General features: G+C 40.8%; 1 protein-coding gene across 4 annotated transcripts in view; it reads right to left on the bottom strand.

Annotated features, from left to right (window-relative positions):
* LOC140479840 (biotin-dependent 3-methylcrotonyl-coenzyme A carboxylase beta1 subunit) overlaps window positions 1–10,452 on the bottom strand; it is an 84,202-nt gene extending 73,750 nt beyond the window's left edge. For 2 of the 4 annotated variants that reach the window (XR_011961133.1, XR_011961134.1), the window contains exons 1-2: window positions 4,021–4,094; window positions 2,542–2,889 (exon numbers count right to left, since the gene is read on the bottom strand). Coding sequence is in view for 2 of the 4 variants with exons in the window: in XM_072574133.1 (XP_072430234.1) it covers window positions 2,542–2,889; window positions 4,021–4,067 (395 nt within the window). In the remaining 2 variants the exon portion in view is untranslated. Of the gene's footprint in view, window positions 1–2,541; window positions 2,890–4,020; window positions 4,095–10,218 lie in introns of those variants that run through there. The other 2 variants (XM_072574134.1, XM_072574133.1) reach the window with 2 other exon arrangements.
* Between the last annotated feature and the right edge of the window lie 4,359 nt (window positions 10,453–14,811).

Below are 14,811 nucleotides of genomic sequence, written 5' to 3'. Positions count from 1 at the left end.
GAGGGTTTGAACAAAATGAAATCTTAAACTACAGGTTTTATTATATGGTTAGATTTAATTTATTGAATTATTTTAAATATCTTTTAATGCCTTCAATCCAGTTTTTACTGCCTCTCCCAAAGTCAAGGGTTTGGATTTGATATTTTTATCCTGAGCTCTGTTAGCTGAGTTGGAAAATGCATTTGCAGTGTGAGATGTACCAAATTTCAAAGGATGAATCAGTACTTCTCAATGAATTCTACAATTGGTATACGATTGTTTAGCTTTAATATCCATACATCTAAAATTAGGAAGAAAGGAGATACTTGACAAGTTTTATTACTGTAATTTTTATTTGAAGAGAAGTTATGTTATTCTGAGGACGAAAAACATGTCTGCCATGCTTTTGTGTTGTGTTCCATAAACTTTAAGAAGTTAGATAAAGGCTGGATAAAGTATAAGCTTGAAAAGTAACTTAAAGGAAAACGTTGGGGTGGTGATGGCAACAAGATGTAGTAGAGGGACAAAATGTATCAAGAATGTCTGCTGACATCCTGAAAAAACTCTCACTATGGTGCAAAATATGTACGCGCAGTACCTCTGCCAGCACTGATAGTGAAATCATTCTTTAGCTTAAAAATGTGTTGCTGAAAAAGAGCAACAGGTCAGGCAGCATCAAAGGAGAAGGAGAATCGACGTTTCGGGCATTCAGGAATGAAATCATTCTGCCCTGTTTGCTCATATTTATTGGACTTATTTGGGCATCGCCTTTTTTTTTCACTGGGAGGGCATTTCACAAAGTATGCAAGTGCACAATTTTCCACAGCGCAATGTGAACCTTTTGAAGGTATCATGAGACAGTCGAATATAATATGTTATTGGAAGAACAAGGGTAGGGAGCACTGATGTGAAGGTTGGGAGGAGTGTGAGTTATTTGAGAGGGGTGAAGAGGGGATTGAAAGAGACCCACTGAACATATCTTTCTTACAAATCCCAAATCCATATGGAGCCCTGTAGCCACCAAGGTCCCTTTCAGTGCCACATCATACAATTCTACTTCACTCCCATCTGAAAGAAGGAGGAACAAAGAGATGATTATAGCAAAGTGAAGAAGAAAAGCAAACAGGAGATTCAAAGACAGCAGAGACTACATCATCTGATCAACACTATAAAATTAACTGGTTAGTTTAAAAACTGAGAAAACGTTTTACCATTTAGAACAGTAATTTCCAAACTGACAAACAATATATTCACTGCACAAGTATCTATATATTTACATCAAATGGACTGATTTGTCCTTTGCTAATTTTCTTCATTCTGGGCAAATGGTAAAGAACACACAGAGTCTGAAGAGACAGATGAAGCAAATAGGCAAAAAACTTGGCAGATAAAAGATAATGTAGATAAATGAGGCTATGCACTTGTCAGACAGAAGAGAGAAATTGAATATTATTGAAATGGAGAAAGACTGCAGAAAGCGATACAACTAAAGGATTTGGGGGTCCACATCCAAGGATCACAAAAAGATAACATCCAAATTCAATGGGTAATAGACAAAGCAAATGGAATGTAGGCCTTTGTTTTACAGGGGAATGGAGTATAAAGTAGGAAGGTTTTGTTAAAACTATTCAAGGCACTAGTCAGATCAGAGCTGGAATACAGTGAACAGTTTTGGGTGCCTTCTGGCAGGCATTGGAGGCAAACCAGAGAAGGTTCACTAGGTTGATACAGGATGTGAACGGACTGTCATATGAGGAGAAGTTGGCTGGGACTGTACTTATTGGAATATAGAAGAATGAGAGGTGACCTTATTGAAACAATATATTTTTAGGGGACTTGACAAGGTAGATATGAAAAAGTTGTTTTCCTTTGGGGACCAGCATAACTTCACAGTAAAGGGTTGCATATTTAAGATAAAGATGATGTGATATGTCATTCTCAGATCTTACTGAATCTGTCAAACTCTATCACAGATGGCTGTTCCAGTTGGGTTATTAAGGATGTTCAAGTCTCAGATCTTTAATCAGTAAGGGAATCAAGGGTTATGGGGGAAAAAAAGGGGAAAGTAGAGTTGAGGGTTATCAGATCAACCATGATCTCAGTGATTTGCAGAGTAGACTCAATAGGCTAAATGGCCTACTTCTGCTCATCCACCTTATGGTCTTATGCTCTTCCTACACACAGTGACTTTGTTTAAATTGAGAAAGCTAGAAAGATGAAAGCCCAAATTTGAGGTAAAAATGCACAGGCACTGATAGATGTGGTTATTTGTATAAATTCTAAGATGAAATATAAGTGTCTACAAAATCAGCAATGCAAGGTTTCCTACTTTACAATAAATGTCTGGCAGCAATAAATATCTAAAAATTAGAAGTGGCTTTCTAAAACTGTAAAACAAAGCATAGTCCAGCCATTGTTGCTTTACTTAAGATCAGCTAATTTGCCACTGTTCAAATAACCATATAATCTTAAGGTCCTTATGGTTTCAGTGTTGTGGTGGATTCACCAAGTCTACTGTTTCTACTTCCAATAAAGCCCATCTGTAACAAAACAAAACCTTACCTTTCACCACAGGCCATACTGTTGCGCAAGTTAAATTCAAAAACATGTCGGTGAATTGGCTGAATACTTCCATTTAAAACAGGATATGATTTTGTAAGGTAAGTTCGTATAAAACTGCTGTATGTTAAACAGAGAGGTAAGCAAAGTGCATTCTTCCACGCAATTCCTTTCCTAAGAATTGGTCTCCTGAGACAGGTGCGATCTGCCCATAATGTTCTCTGAGCATGAATACAATTAGGATGTTTTCTTTTGTTGTAGGTGCACATTTTCTGCTGTCTTGTCAGGTATTCTTGGAATATGAAGCTGATGTTTAGCCTTGAACACAGCCAACCAGCAACCCATTTGGGACTAGTAACAAGCAAAAACACTTTAATAAACAATATGTTTATTCTCAATTCATTAAATTTACAAACATAATCAATCTATTACAAGTAATGTTTCCAATGCAGTATGCTATTTTAAGCAGGCTTTTCATGTTTATGGTTTCACTGCAGGTTATCCCCCAAATGGTCCTTTTCCCAGGGAAGCAGAGCACAAAACTAGATGGCATAGGTTTGAGGTGAGAGGGGAAAGAATTGAAAAGGACCGAAGGGGCAACTTTTTCAGACAGAGGGTGATGCATGTATGGAATGAACTGACAAAGGAATTGGTGGAGGCTGGTACAATTACATCATTTAAAAGGCATCTTGATGGGTACATGATAGGAAGGATTTACAGGGATATGGGCCAAATGGCACTAAATTAATTTAGAATATCCAGTCGGCAAGGACGGATTGGACCGAAGGGTCTGTTTCCATGCTGTACAGCTCTGACCTTTTGCAATCTGCTGTTGAAAGAATGATTTTTGTGTTTAATTACTCAGTGAGAAACTGTAAGATTTAAGGCAGGAAGCAATTAATACAGAATAAACATCACTAAAAATTATTTTTCACCCAATTAAAAAAAACCTTTCCAAAATAACAAACACACAAATAGTCATCTGGTCATACACAATTTGAGTATTCCTGAAAAAAAGACATATTTAGTTGATGTTTTCATCCTGCACTCATCAGGACAATTTGAAAAACAGTAGCAATGCAAAGGAAAAAGAAACATGTACGAGAGGAATTGGCTGGCGAGTGAACTTTGGTAGACACCACATAGAGAATATAGAGTTAGTGATGATGAGGATTAACTGCCAAGCTTTGATTAAATTTGCAGTGAACAAATGGCTTGGATCTTATTTACCAAGATTAGCAATAAGGCCAATTTTACAGTGCATGACAGTGTAGAAATCTCAAAGTGTACATTAACTCGTGGTGGTAAGTTTGGAGCAGAAAACCAGTAGTAAGGAACCATCTAGCCGATTTCTTAACTGGAATATCAAGGAAAGGGAGGTCAATTAACTGCTCCATTTAAAGATTAATTTGAGTGCAGAATGCCCATTAAGACATGTAAGGAAATTATCACATGTAGCTGCAAATTCAAGTATATATGTACCATCTGCACAGCAGAAATATATGAAGAATAGGAAGCTGAAGTGTCATTCCATCAAGGTCATGGATACCATGGAGAAGATGATTGAGAGAGCTGGGCACAGCAGGGATCCCATGGCAACACAATCCACTAGGCATACTTGCTTTCATTAGCCCGGAGCCCAACTGCCTAAGCTGCTAAGCTTGCAAGTTAATTGTGCAAGCCTGAAACGCCATCCTGTGGGATAATAGCTACCACAATCAGATCTCTTTTTTTTGCCATATAAGCGCATTCTCATGAATAAGGCAAAGACCATGACAATGAGTTCTGAAAATTGCTGTCAAACTCAGATTACCCTGTAGGATAAGGCATCTCAAAATGTTTGAGCAACAGATCGAATTAGATGTTTCTCACTGGTACTATACTATAGCAACACAAGCCAAGTTTGCCACTAACAGAAAGCTACTATCAGGTCAAAAAGACACTCTGCCTATCATACAACTGAGTCATGCAGTATATCTATTTCAGTGACAGTAAAATGCTAAATACATAGGCGTCACATCCCAAAAACTGATGGATCATATCAAAAAGCATATCTCTTGTTCACAAGAAACAAGGTGCTAACTATACACAACCAACCCACACTTGCAAATTTCAACACAATGTTCAATATTAGATGTGATTCCACAATTGGAAAATATTTGCAAAATAATCCTGAGCATGTGAAGAGTCACACTGACAACCAAATTAGGATTGTCAAATGGGCTTAAAAAGCATTCTTGCATATATTAGATTAGATTACAGTGTGGAAACAACCCTTCGACCCAACAAGTCCACACCGACCCGCCAAAGCACAACCCACCTATGCCCCTACATTTACCCCTTACCTAACATTACGGGCAATTCAGCATGGCCAATTCACCTGACCTGCACATCTTTGGACTGTGGGAGGAAACCGGAGCACCCGGAGGAAACCCACGCAGACACGGGGAGAACGTTCAAACTCCACATAGTCAATCACCTGAGGCGGGAATTGAACCCGGGTCTCTGGTGCTGCAAGGCAGCAGTGCTAACCACTGTGCCACTGTGCCGCCCACAACAGGAATAATATACTAATATCTAATATAATATCTAATCTAATATGATAATATCTAATATACTGGAAGCTACACACATTAATACACAGAGCCCTGTTCTTTGTAGACATAAAAGGGCACGTACAAATACTGCGCCTTGTTCAGATCGACAAAATAGAGAACAGCCATTCTCTGATTCATTTCTCAGGGCAATGCCTTGACCAATCAGGCCAACCCAGCTGATTTTAAAATCAAACAAAGCTTGGTCATTAATTATCAGTCATTATTAAAAGGTGTATTTTCCATGGCAATACCTTTACGAATTGGTATCCACTTGCCAAGCAGTCAGCAATCTGCTCTTATACAGTATAAATACTGTCTTAGGTAAAAACAAGGACTGCAGATGCTGGAAACCAGATTCTAGATTAGAGTGGTGCTGGAAAAGCACAGCAGGTCAGGCAGCATCCGAGGAGCAGGAAAATCGACGTTTCGGGCAAAAGCCCTTCATCAGGAATACATCATAAATACTGCCTTCCCTACATATTAGTATTTCTTCTGAACTGTCCTGATGAGGGCAAGATAAAAAGCTTCGACAAAATGTGTATTTCATCAGCAATAACAAACATAAAATAGTAGCTTCTTTGTGAAAGGAATTAACTAGTTGCTGCCATTACTTGCCGGTATGAATTTCTTCTGACATGCCTTCCATATATATTCTATAATGATCACTGAAAATGCTGCAATTAATTGCTCACAAATCAGCTGCTAGTTTATAGAATATTTTAGACTTTGGTCCACAATAAGGATCTATGCAATTCATTGTAAATGATTAGCCACTGAATGCACAAATTAAGTGCTAAGGTTTTTTTTGAAGACTAGAAACATACTTTTTTTAAATTAAAAGTCTGCCTTTAAATCGAGCCTCAGTTCCTGGGAACTCTAACAGTCATATCTTAAATTAGTTTCACTTTTTTTTAAAAACATAGCTCACTTTGGGGACAGCCCCTACAATGCAACATTAACAATGGTTGCATTAAGTTGACAATAGCAAGAGGAATATCATAAAGATAGTTAGCATAAAATCTATGCCCCACATGGAGTTGTTAAAGCCTAGATGGTTGGTGTTGTATTAGTGGGCCGAAAGGGCCTGCTTCCACACTGTAGGGATTTGCCAAATTGTGGCAATTTTCAGATGCAACAGAAGTTTCCAATGGTATTTCACATGGTTCAGTGTTATGGCCACTTTTTAATATATACTAATCACCTGCACCTGACATTACAGGGTATAATTTCAAAATATGGAGATGATACAAGACTTTGAGTAGTATAAACAACAAGAAGGAATGAAACAAACTTTGGGAAGACACAAACAGATGAAATGAGCAGACAAAATACAGAAGAAATTTAAAACAGGGAACTGGGAAATGATACATTTTGGTTAAAAGAATGAGAATAGAATATGAACTAAAGGGTACAATCCTAATGTATGTTTAGGCAGAGGCCTGGGTATAGAGGTACACAAATCCTTGAAAATGACAGGATAAGCTAAGAAGCTTGCTAAAATATAGCATCCTTGGCTGAAGATCTGGACCCCCTGTGGTCCCCGACCCCTCTTTAATCTTTTCTGAAGACATTCTTACCAAAGCCGATCCTTCTCGAGCTGGACTCAACCATGACTTGAATGAGAGGAAACCAAATGGATAAAATACTCATGTCTGGCTAGCCGATTCCTCTAAACTCAATAGTGGAGGACTCAAGGTTCTTACACAATCCATCCGTGCCAAACTGCAGTCACGTGTGTGTGTGTGTGTGTGTGTGTGTGTGTGTGTGTGTGTGTTTGGGGGGGGGGAAGGTTCCATGATCAGTCAATAAGCACGTACAATCAGTCTGGTTCTAAGACTTTATACCTTATTTTCTTCATACGGCTGGCCACAGATCATCCAGAAACACAGAGGTTATACACTTCCGTGTTCCTCAGGAGGAGCTGCACACATGGCTTAAAACATTTTATACTTTTCGTAAAGAAAGGTACAGGCTATAAACGTATTGTACATTCAGACAAGTACCAATAAACTTACAAAATAAGCTTAACTGACAGCTACTCGGCCAAACAATGTTTCCTGGGAACCAACTTTGTTTTCCAACACTTAAGCCACCCTTACCTCACTAACCGAGTTTTTGCACCTGCATCTGACAGTCAGTTCGGATGGCCAATAACATCTTATCTAGTCTAGTTATTTCTATGCTGTAAAGGTAGCATTGTCTGCTAATCTCTGTTGAGGCAGACTGTGATTAGTCTATAATGCAGCTATAACAGGGTTAAAAGCCATTTTATGCAGCTTTTAGCAGAATTGTCAATTTGCAGCCTAGAAGCCATTTTGTTATATTATTTGCATCCAGAAGCCATTTTGTTGCCACTTAAGTCAGTAAGAGCATGTGTTAAATGGTTATTCCTGACAACAATTAGTTATCTCACACTGTATTCAGAGTTTCAGATCCTCATGTCTTTATTTGTTGAGGAACAGAATATAAAAACAAGGAAGTTTGCCAACTTGTATTGTAAGGCCTTAGCTGGAATGCTGTGTTCAATTCAGGACACCATTCTTCAGAACAGATATCAAAGCCTCAGAGAAGTCACAATAGTTGTTCACTAGAATGGTACTTTAGTTATGTAATGAGATAGGGGGGGAAACTGAGGTTCTCAGAGCAGATACGGTTAAACTGAGATATCAAAAGTACAGGAAAATCATGAATGGCTATTAAAGTCTAGATAAGTAGAAGCTGTTTCCAATGAAACAGGGATGAAAAAGAATGGAAACATATTTAAGGAGACTGAAAGAAAAAGATGGATAGATCTTTATTTTGCATAGAGTTGTGATCTGAGATGCACTGCCTGAAAGAATAATTGAAACACCGAATGGTACTTCTGAAAAAGGAATTGGGTAAATAAATGATGGGAAAAACAAAACAGGCCAAGGGGAAAGAAAGCAGGGCAATCTGATTAATTGGAAAACGCTAAACGAGCCAGCACAAGCACGAATGGTTGAATGATGTCCTGTTCTACATCTCTGACACAGACAGGTGGGACTAATTTAGTTTTGGATTATAGTAATAAATGGACTGGTTGGGCCAAAAGTTCTGATTCCATGCTGTATAACTCTATAATCACGGATTATATAATGTATATTATATAATTGTAACAGTAGTCCAAAATATAAAGGTCACAACTGGAATAAAAAAAATTTGAGTTTACATTTAACAAATAGACTTTGAAAGAAATGCCCATGGGTGAGGGATGCACTCAGAAATACTTTGCACAAAATAAATTTTAAAATCCAGGTTGTATACTGTAAAAAAAATACAACAGGAGTAAGTCATTCTGCCCCTGAAGCCTGCTCCACCATTTGGGGAACAATGGACTTGAGGTACTATCATTGAACTGTTAATCTAAAGACCAAGGTAATGACCCAGGGACCTGGGTTCAAATCCCACCATTGCAACAGGTAGGATTTGAATTCACCAATAATCAAAGAAATCAGAGTCTAACAATGACCATGAAATCATTGCCAATTGTCAGGAAAAACCCATCTATGTCACTAATGTCCTTTAGGGAAGGAAATCTACCATCTTCATCTGGTCTGGTCTACATGTGACTGCAGTCCCAAGGTGATGTGGTTGGCTCTTAACTGCCCTCTGGGCAATAAATGCTACTCTAGCCAGTGATGCTCACATCCTGTGAAAAGATTCACTAGAATCATTGCTGATCTGACATTCCTCACATCCATTTTCCTCATAACCCTTAATTTCCCCGCTAATCAAGAATCTGTCTCAGCCATTAATATATACATGGACTGCCACCACAGTTCTCTGTGGCAAGGAGTCCCAAAGACTCTTAACCATGAGAGAGAGAGAGAGAGAAGATATTGCATATCTCACTCTTAAACTGGCACCCTTTAATTCAGAAAGAAAGTGAGGACACTAGATGCTGGAGATCAGAGTTGAAAAGTGTGATGCTGGAAAAGCACAGCAGGTCAATCAGCATCTGAGGAGCAAGAGAGTCGACATTTTGACCATTAGCCCTTCATCAGCAATGGGGCGAGGGGAAGGAGGCCGAGAGGTATCACCTTCCCAGCTACCTTCCACCCCTCCTCCCCATTTATCTCTCAGTCCCCTTCCTCTTCCATTCCTGATGAAGGGCTAATTCCCAAAATGTTAGCTCTCCTGCTCCTCGGATGCTGCCTGACCTTTTTGACTCTTTAATTCTGAGACTATTCCCTCTAGTTTGAGACTCTCCCGTGAGGTGGAAAATCCTCTCAGTCCCCTTAAGAATTCTATATATTACCATCAGATCACATCTCATCATTCTAAATACCAGTGAGTACAGCCCCAAACAGTTTAATCTTTGCTCATAAGACAATGCCTCCAAAACCAGAGATCATCCCAGCGAACCTTCTTTGACTGTCTCCAACAAAATTACATTCTCCTGAAATATGGGGACTCAAACTCCTCTCAGTACTCCAGATGTAGTCTACACAAGACCTTATACAGTTATCGTCCTGATGAAGGGATTTTGCCCGAAACGTCGATTTTCCTGCTCCTCAGATGCCCTGCTGTGCTTTTCTAGCACCACTCTAATCTAGACTCCAGCATCTGCAGTCCTCACTTTGCCTTGTACAGTTACAGTAAGAGTGCCCTACACTTTTACACCAAACCCTTTGAAATAACAGTCACATTCCATCAAACCTTCCTGAGTACCAGGTGCAGCTGTGTGCTAGCTTTCTGTGCTCAAGTCACCCAAAGTCCCTTCAGTGTTATGGCTTCCAGTTTCTCTCCATTTAACTATATTCTATTCTTCTGCTCTCCTTTCCAAAGTGAACCACAGCTGTTGGGCCCGGGAGAGATTACAGTGGAAAAAGTGGCACTAATATATTGATGTTTCAGAGTTAAATCCGATTAAAGCAGGTTACATCAGTGACTGTGTTGCTCGGATATTGTAAAATCCAAATCGGATGTTTTGATCAAATTTACAGTCCGCGTGACCGCTCCGGGGAGGGTGGGGAAACCGCATTACCCGGGCCCGGGGCCTGGGGCCTGAGGCCTGAGGCCCAACCGGACACAAAACGCTCACTCAACGCCCGCCACTTACGCTGTTAATTGCCGGGACATTTCTCCAGCCGCTTCTCTCGCCGGAACTTTACCCGGAGGAGGCAGCGCGTGGAGCCGGAAATGAGAGCCGAGGACCCGGCTTGGCCTAGCCTGCCCCCCCCGGTCAGAGCCAGGCCCCGGTCAATGTCTGTCTTCGCTGCTTTTTTGGACGTTAAGCGCCGATTTTCCGGTGTCAGAACAGTGACAGTCCTGACTTTTTCCCCGGAGAGACAATGGCCCGATCACCATCGGGATCTCTATACCCCCACATTACAACTGGACTCATAACACCCAACCCCCTTCCCCTATCACCATCTGGACCCCTACATGCACCCAGTACTACCTGGATCGCTCAATCCCCAAACCCCATCACAAACTGGATCCCTCAAATCCCAGACCCCATCACCAACTGGACCCCGATATGTCCCCATCATAAATGATCCATCACCTTCTGGACCCCTATAACCTACTTCATCAACTGGACCCTAATAACTCTCACATCACCAACTGCGCTCCTATATGTCCCCATCACCAATTACATCCTTCAGCCCCATCCACCACCTCGACTCCACATTACTAACTGCACCCCTGTATCCTCTCATTACTAACTCAATCCCTCTAAACACACACACCCACCATTACCAACTGCACCCCTTTATCCCCCATCACCAATTGATCCCTCTGAACACCTCCCCCTCCATCACCATACAGACTCCTGTATCACCCATCTGGATTCCTCTAAACCCCTCCCCAACATCACCAGCTGGATTCTTCTAACAGCACAGCACCAACTGGATACCTCTAAACTCCACCTGCCCATTATCAATTAAACCCCTAAAACCTCCCATCACCAACTGGGCCCCTATACCTCCCAATTATCAACTGGATCCTTATACTCTCCTCCATTCCCATCACCAGCCAGATCACAATCACCCACTCCCCCCACCACCAACCAGATCTCAATTACCCACTGGACTCCAATCACTCTTCTCATCAGATGCCAATCACCCCACACCATGTCACCCCACACCATGCTTTCATTACCAACCAGTCCCCAATTACCTCCCCCATGCTTTCTAACATTCAAACCTCCTCCACCCCCCACCAGCACTGATCCTGACATTCAACCCAACCCCCCCCCCAACACTGGACAACCCCATCTGCCACCATCAGACTAGCCTATCACCATCTGGGTGCTGCACTATATCCCTACAGTCCCAATACTCCACAGGTACAACTTAAGTATTACCCAGTTCCTGAAATGACCAATTATTCACATTTTCTCTACTAGGTTTAGAATAAAAAGATTAATCAATGAGGCTTACTTCATAAGCAATGAAATTATTGATTTATTATGAAAACAAGATTTTTTCAGCAAAGATGTAAAGCTAATTATCACAAAGTTAAACATGAAAATATAGATATATACCCTTCAAAATACCCAACTCTCACACCAGCTGAAGAAAACATGAAAATGGGTTTCTCTGTAGAGATTCACTTTGGGGGGGAAAAGATTGGGCCAGTGTGTGTTGAATGTTGAATGTACAATGACTGTCAGTATGGTATTCTGATATGCTGGTCAGGTCACCAATTTAAGGGATGCCAAATTATGACTAAGATGAAGAGGAATTCCTTCTCTCAAAAGGTTGTGAGTCTTTGGAATTCTTTGTCACAAAGAGCTGTGGACGCAGAGTCCTTGTGTATATTTAAGTCTGAAGTAGATGGATTCTTGATTTGTTGGGAAATCAAGAGTTATGGGTAAAGTGGAGGTGAGGTCTGTCATATCTATCATGATCCTGTTGAAGGGCAGAGCAGACAGAATGACCTCCTGTTCCTATTTCATATGATCACCAGGCATATGTTTGTGGCTGGGATCCGTGCAGACTCAGTCATTCAGGAAATGTGGAAACAAGCTCAGTTAAACATTTTGTTTTTCTCTGAAACAGTAGAGCTTAGCTGGGAAGCTTTTGTGCTTCACCAAGTTGCACATGAACTCAACTCCCTCTAAACAGCTGCTTAAACAAAAACTCGATCTCTGCTAGTCATAGAGCCCAGGCAGGTGACTTTGAGTGAACAAGGAGAAACAAACCTGTGGTAGGAAGCACACACCTCACCACATTCCCGCCCGCCCCAAAAAAAACAGAATGTATCATTTAGTTTTAGGGTAAAGAACTACACTGGAGTAACTGCTTTTGTTGTTCTTGGCAACAGTTGTCCTTGTGCCAAGTAGGTTACCTGCACTTTTGCAAACTCACTTTAGGCAGGTTTATTACTGATCAGTTGACTGTATGGAGTGCCAAAGTCTGACATTTCTTTCGCTCAGATTGTTAAAGAAACCTGCCAATATCTCTTTAACAAATCTATATTGGTAATAAATAGGGCACTGCCAAGCCTACCAAATTAGTCTTCAAAGGGAGAGTCTGCTTTTGTTATTGCATTGACCTTTCTATCGTCTGTGCTGAATCCAGATGAATCATCAGGCTTAGGGACTAACATGACGTGAGGTCTCCAGCTGGGTTTATTAGGTCGCTTTCCACCATGTATAGAATTTGTGTTTTCATTTAATCCTGTTTCACTGGACCTAAGTGATGAGGATACAATATCATATGAGAGAATTCTCCTATCTTCACATCATGTACAGCTAAGATTGTACATTCTGAAATGTCCTACGGACTCTTTTAAATTTTGTGAGTGGTCTTATTGTCTGCCTCCAAATATGAAAGCAGATGTCTAGCCTCTGTTCAGTGTTCACGAAGTGGATAGATGGAATTCAATTTGGGTATAATCTAGGCCTCGTTCTGCTTCATTCTCCCTATCTGTTTCATCCTGCACTGCACTTGCTTCCTGACATGCCTGTGCTTCTTTATCCTCCTCCAGTGATGGTATTTTTCAACATATTGATGTGACAAGCAATTCTTTTTCTGGAGGTCTAGGTGTCAATGAAATAATTTACTTTATCATTCTTTTGATAACCCCATATAGTCCAGTGATCCATGAACCAAAGAAGACTCATAGTGAACACAAAACATTAACTCTGTTTCCTTCTCCACAGATGCTGTCAGACCTGCTGAATTTCTTCAGCACCTCCTGTTCTTTATTTTTGTTTGAGCTCATTGTACTACTGTACTTAACTTTGGATCTGGCTTCAATCAGAGAAAACTTTATGAATGTTTCCTTTGGATTATCCAAATCCTTAATGATAGTTTCAGATATCAAAATCATTTTGTGGTGTGAGTCCAAACTCTGAGAATGGAAACTGCTTAGCCATTTTTCGAATCACTACACATGAATGAAAAGTCCTTCAAACCTTTTTCCATGCTACTCTCTCTCACTGGCCTCACCATGATGACTGGAAAAGCCACTACCTTCACTCTGTTTACTGGCAAGCAATGAACAACATCTAAGCCTACTGTCTGACATCTTAGGTCACACTTTAATTGCACACAATACAAAGTTACACATATAAAGTCATCATTGTCTTCCCAGACTATAGGACTGCTGTCTCATTAGAGAGGGACAACTGACAGTGGTTTAACCTGAGAGTCACCACACCTCAGGTGAGTAGAGAAGGACAGTCCTTCATGGTAACGTCAGCCAGTGCTGGAATTGAACCCACACAGTTGGCATTATTTCTACATCACAAACCAGCCAACAGAGCCAACTAACCCCAGTACATGTAGATACTCTCTGCCAATACCATTTACTAAAACCTTGTCAGTCAAACGTGCATTCCAGTGGCAGGCTTATGCCTTTCCTCACCAGAAGAATTTGAGTGTCTCCAGTATCCCTTCGTAAAACCACAGGTTTACCTGCCTCACTTGTGTAATAATGAGTTAACTTGCCTTTGGCCAAGAATTCCTCACAGCTCTTAAATATGTTTCACCTCCCCAACACTCTTATCAATGTTTGTACTTGGCCTTCAGCTGCAGTCAGAGCTACATCTTGGTCTGTCATAGACACAATCAGGGATTTAAGTTAGATTAGATTCTCTACAGCATGAAAACAGACCCTCCAGCCCAACAAGTCCACACCAACCCTCTGAAGAGTAACCCACCCAGACCCATTCCCCTACCCTATATTTACCCCTGACTAATGCACCTAATGCTGTGGGCAAGTTAGCACGGCCAATGCATCAGACCTACACATCTTCAGATTGTGGGAGGAAACCAGAGCACCCAGAGGAAACCCACGTAGACTTGGGGAGAATGTGCAAACTCCACATAGACAGTTGCCCAAGGTGGGAACATCTAGCCAGCAACTTCTGGAAATCTACACAAAGGTGGCAATTGAAATACTTCGGCTCTTGGACATCACTGTCAGCCTCAGCATATTCTTTTACTGGACTGGGAAGGAGATCTCAGGTCATTCCCAGCTGTCTCCTCTCATCCCCTGCCACATGCCTTCCTTTTAACCTTTCACCTTCCATCCTTGTTGGATTTTTGGGGGTGACAGAGAAAGGGTTTGGACTCTGGACAAGATTGTAATTATTTGTCATTTTAGTTGCCCGTCTTGTTGCCACCTTTCTGTGTTAATAGAAAGAAGGAGTGAGATTTTAAATTCCTTCAGGAGAATTATTTCCATAAGGTTCTCATAC

The sequence above is a fragment of the Chiloscyllium punctatum genome, chromosome 7 (assembly GCF_047496795.1).
Source record: "Chiloscyllium punctatum isolate Juve2018m chromosome 7, sChiPun1.3, whole genome shotgun sequence".
In the NCBI taxonomy this organism is placed as follows: Eukaryota; Metazoa; Chordata; class Chondrichthyes; order Orectolobiformes; family Hemiscylliidae; genus Chiloscyllium; species Chiloscyllium punctatum.
This window is presented reverse-complemented; position numbering and strand designations above follow the sequence as displayed.